This window comes from Atta cephalotes (assembly GCF_000143395.1).
Source record: "Atta cephalotes unplaced genomic scaffold scaffold00019, whole genome shotgun sequence".
NCBI classification, from domain to species: domain Eukaryota; kingdom Metazoa; phylum Arthropoda; class Insecta; order Hymenoptera; family Formicidae; genus Atta; species Atta cephalotes.
In genome coordinates, this window is record NW_012130083.1 from 4,540,043 (window position 1) to 4,544,375 (window position 4,333).

Below are 4,333 nucleotides of genomic sequence, written 5' to 3' on the forward strand. Positions count from 1 at the left end.
ACATAAAACTAGATAAGAAATAAAAAGACAAGATGTAAAAAATAATAAAAAGCAAGAAACAGGAAACGGAGCACATTGTAGAATACGGCTTAATCGAAATAAAATCATTTTGAGTTTTTATTGATTTTTAATTTCGTGTAATTTTTTGGGTGGATATGAGTATAATTCTACGAATTGAATAGTTAATATTTATTTATTCTTGTTGTCAATTTGTTTTATTTCAGTAAATAATAAAACATTAATGTACGGTATAAACTATAAACAATGGAAAAAAATGACGTTTGAATTGCAGTCAATTGAAGATTATTAAAATTCACGAATTGAAACTCGGAGTATCGAGCTTAGAATTGGACTAATCAAATAATTTTAATTTTAATCCATCTCGTTCTAATTGATTGAATTTTAATTTTTAATTCGCAATCCTTTAATGCATGCTTGACTTTAATATAGGTAATTCATAAGCTGCTTACTCATGCGTATGATGTTTTTTATCCTTCATCTTTTATTATCCTTCTGTAATATTCAGTGAATAACAAGAATAAAATTATGCATATCATTACATCATGCAGATCATACATGAAACGGAACGTTCTCTGTCATATATTCTGAATCTGAATCTAAAAACACTTGCAAGACATCCAATAGACATTTTACAAGATATCTTGACTATTCACCTCGAATACCTTTTAAACTGTTAATGTATAATTTCGAGATTTAGCGCCCACTTTATCATGAACATCACTGCGCTGTTTGTGCAACTCCGACCGCGATGCGATAATGTAATCAGTTAATGCTGTAATCAGTTATACTCGTCAGATAGCAGATGCGTATTATATAAACGATTTATTTTTATTTGCAGAGTTAAATATAAGGTGTACCGGTTAAATGGATTGTTTACTGTTTGGCGTAATCCTCAGTTGTTTGGTGATGCTAATCGTCCTAACGAGAAGATATTTCTCGTCTCGTAGGAAGTTATTGAAATTGCCAGAGACTTGGTGGACGCCCGGTACTGAGAACTCTGTCAACAATGACATCAGACCATACAAAGTTACTTTTTCTGAAGAGGTATTCATTAGGGTTGACAAAGTTATTTTATAAATCAAAGTAACTTCGTTACTGTTATCACTGTTATATTTTTTATTGTCGAATCGATATGATTAAAAAAACATTTCTATATATTGCTTGTTTTAAATTAGCGTTGAGACACTATCATGTAAAGAGCAATGAAATAGTTTAAAATTAAACAGTTAATTATTACAGATAATAGACAATGGCACGTAACAATAGTATATTAGTATACTAAAGAAGAACAATAAATCATAATTATAATATCAAAATGACTCTAACGTGATAATTAAAAATCATTTTTTAATTATCATTTTAATGTCATTTTGATGTTATCGTGATTTACTGTTCTTCTTGGATAAAAACTAATTCTAAATAATTACTGAGCACTTACTTGATATTAATTCGAATGACTGAGTACTCACTTAATCAAGACTTAGTCGAAATGACGATTTTGACTTGATTTATTATGAATCGGTATGATTGAAAAAATCTTATAACGAGTCAATTAGAATAGTACAAGCTAGTAAATGAAATATTCGTTGTACAATAGAAAATATTGTTTGCAGATGGTAAAAGATTTGAAGTACCGATTGAAGCATACCAGACCTTTGATACCGCCATTGAAAGATGTTGCCTGGAATTATGGCACTAATACCGACGCCTTGCGCAAACTTTTAGACTATTGGGAGAATGAATATAATTTCGACGAACGCGAGAAGTACATAAATCAGTATTCGCATTTTAAAACGAATATTCAAGGTACGAGAATATGATCAACAACAGAAAAGTATATACAGCGAGTATTCTTTCGTATATTGAAATTTTTGTAATCTGACGTCAGAGAATCAATCATGTAATTTTTTTCCCAGAGTGGAAATGTAAAATTGAAAATTTTTTGTATGGGTATATTATATGTACATACACACATAAAAATTGTCAGTTTTTGCTTTAAAGAAAAATTATATGATTGATACTCAGGTAGTAAATATTTTAAGCTTTGCAGACTATTATGAAGATGTTTATGTAATAATAAGAATTTTAGAATCCTTAATATTATATAAGGATTTTATTTATAATACGATTTATATAATTCTATTTATATTAATATAAATTCTATAATTAAAATTTAATATTAAATATAATAATATAAATTCTATAATTTTACTTATAAAATTTTTTAAGTTATAATTATATATTCTGTTGTAATTTTATGTGTTTTATTTTATTTCAATATTATATATTTTATACAAAATTTTATATATCGATTTAAGTAAAATAAAATCAAAACGAAATCTGGTACTTTAATGAATAAATATTCGAATTACTTTCTGAGAATTCAATTTTACATATTTATAGAAATCTATAAGATGATTTCAGTATCAAAATTGATTACATACACTTTTATGTTATTATTTTTCAATGTTACATTGAGTTATAGATTAATATGCATATATTTTGTATTTAACACAGGATTAGACATTCACTTTATCCATGCGAAACCAAATAATACAGAAGGAAAACGTGTTTTGCCATTGCTAATTGTGCACGGATGGCCCGGCTCCATAATGGAATTTTATAAAATCATTCCATTACTGACCTCACCGAAGCCCGAGCACGATTTTGTATTTGAAGTGATAGCGCCTTCGCTACCTGGATTTGGTTTCTCCAGCGCAGCTACAATACCTGAACTTTCGACCATTCAAATGAGTGTGGTTCTTAAGAATCTCATGTTGAGACTCGGACATGATAAGTATTATGTTCAAGGTGGCGATTGGGGTTCCTTCGTTATCCACACTATGTCATGTTTATATCCGCAACAGTAAGTTTATTGCCTAAAATTATCAATTAAATCTGATATGATGTCTAACTTTAAAGATGTACTTAATGATGATTTGCAATTAGGTTTAATAATGTAGTTATCAAACTACAGTTGTACTGACGTAAAATGTTGTATAAATGCTAATAATGTTGTATAAATGCTAATTTTTGTAACGTAGACCTTCATGGACATCCTAAAAATATTCAAAGGATGTTTTAAGAACGTTTAGAGGATGTCTTATTGTCTGAAATTTCTAGAAATTCTAGGATGTCCATTATGATAAAGTATACTGTGTATGTTAAATCTGGTTTTATAACGACTGGCATTATAAAATAAATCGAATTGAACTAGCATTATATTCATTTTACATCAGTAGTTATATAATAATTAATGTTATTAAATTTGATTAAATAGACATATATATATATATATATATGTATATATATATGTTGTGCAAATTGCAGCGTTTTGGGTTTGCATTCCAATTTGTGCTTAGTGCTCAATAAATGGACCATACTGAAAAAAGCATTGACTCTTTTGAAAAAATCGTTTTTGTCTTGGGAAAAAACTAAAAAAAAACTGGTTTTTCAATTCTTGGAGAATTTGGATATTTTTATATTCAAGCTACGAAGCCGGATACAGTTGGTACGCGACATATTTATATCATACAATTACGCAAAAAAACCGTACATTTATATTCTATTACTTGAATGTATAAGAAGATTTTGCGCATATTTAACGAATGAAAATCTAGTATCTTTCAAAGCGTTGTGTGTTTTAGGGGTCGGTCTAAACGATTCGCCTGCAGGTTTGGCGGCGTACATCATTGAAAAATTTTCAACCGGTACAAATCCGTCTTACAAATATAGAACAGATGGTGGATTTCTAGAGAAATATACATACGACGAGTTAATTGATAATCTGATGATCTATTGGATATCAAATAGCATTACTACAGCCATGAGAATATACGCGGAACACTATACCAAGTCGAATAGATCCTTGGAGAGGATCTTGAAATCGTATGTAATTGTTATTGCAAGTTGTTATTATTGCAATGTATAAATGTTAAATATTAAGTGTCTTTTTTTTTATAGTACACCGATAAAGGTTCCTAGCGCTTGTGTACAATTCCCTTATGAAATCATGACTCAAAGTCCAAACGACCTGAGAACACGATTCATAAATCTTTTACGAGTTACCAAAATGCCTCGAGGAGGTCATTTCGCGGCATTTGAAGAGCCGGAGTTACTCGCAAATGATATATGGATTTCCATTGATAAGATGGAAGAGTGGAACAAAAAGCACAGGGAAACAGTAATTTGTCAACAAGAAGAGGATAAACGTAATTTCTAAATGAAAAAAATTGCACAAACATTATTCGAAAGTGAAACAGAAATGACGAAGAAATGATTAATTTTTATAAAGTATCTATATATATTTATA

The 4,333-nt window shown here is 29.1% G+C and overlaps 1 protein-coding gene across 1 annotated transcript; it reads left to right on the top strand.

Annotated features, from left to right (window-relative positions):
• The first annotated feature begins 885 nt into the window (after positions 1-885).
• LOC105619090 (juvenile hormone epoxide hydrolase 1-like) lies at positions 886-4,243 on the top strand. The gene is given in 7 exon segments (XM_012200622.1): positions 886-1,065; positions 1,635-1,827; positions 2,539-2,887; positions 3,352-3,464; positions 3,467-3,532; positions 3,669-3,909; positions 3,985-4,243. Coding segments are annotated over 7 exon segments (1,401 nt in total).
• Positions 4,244-4,333: the final 90 nt, after the last annotated feature.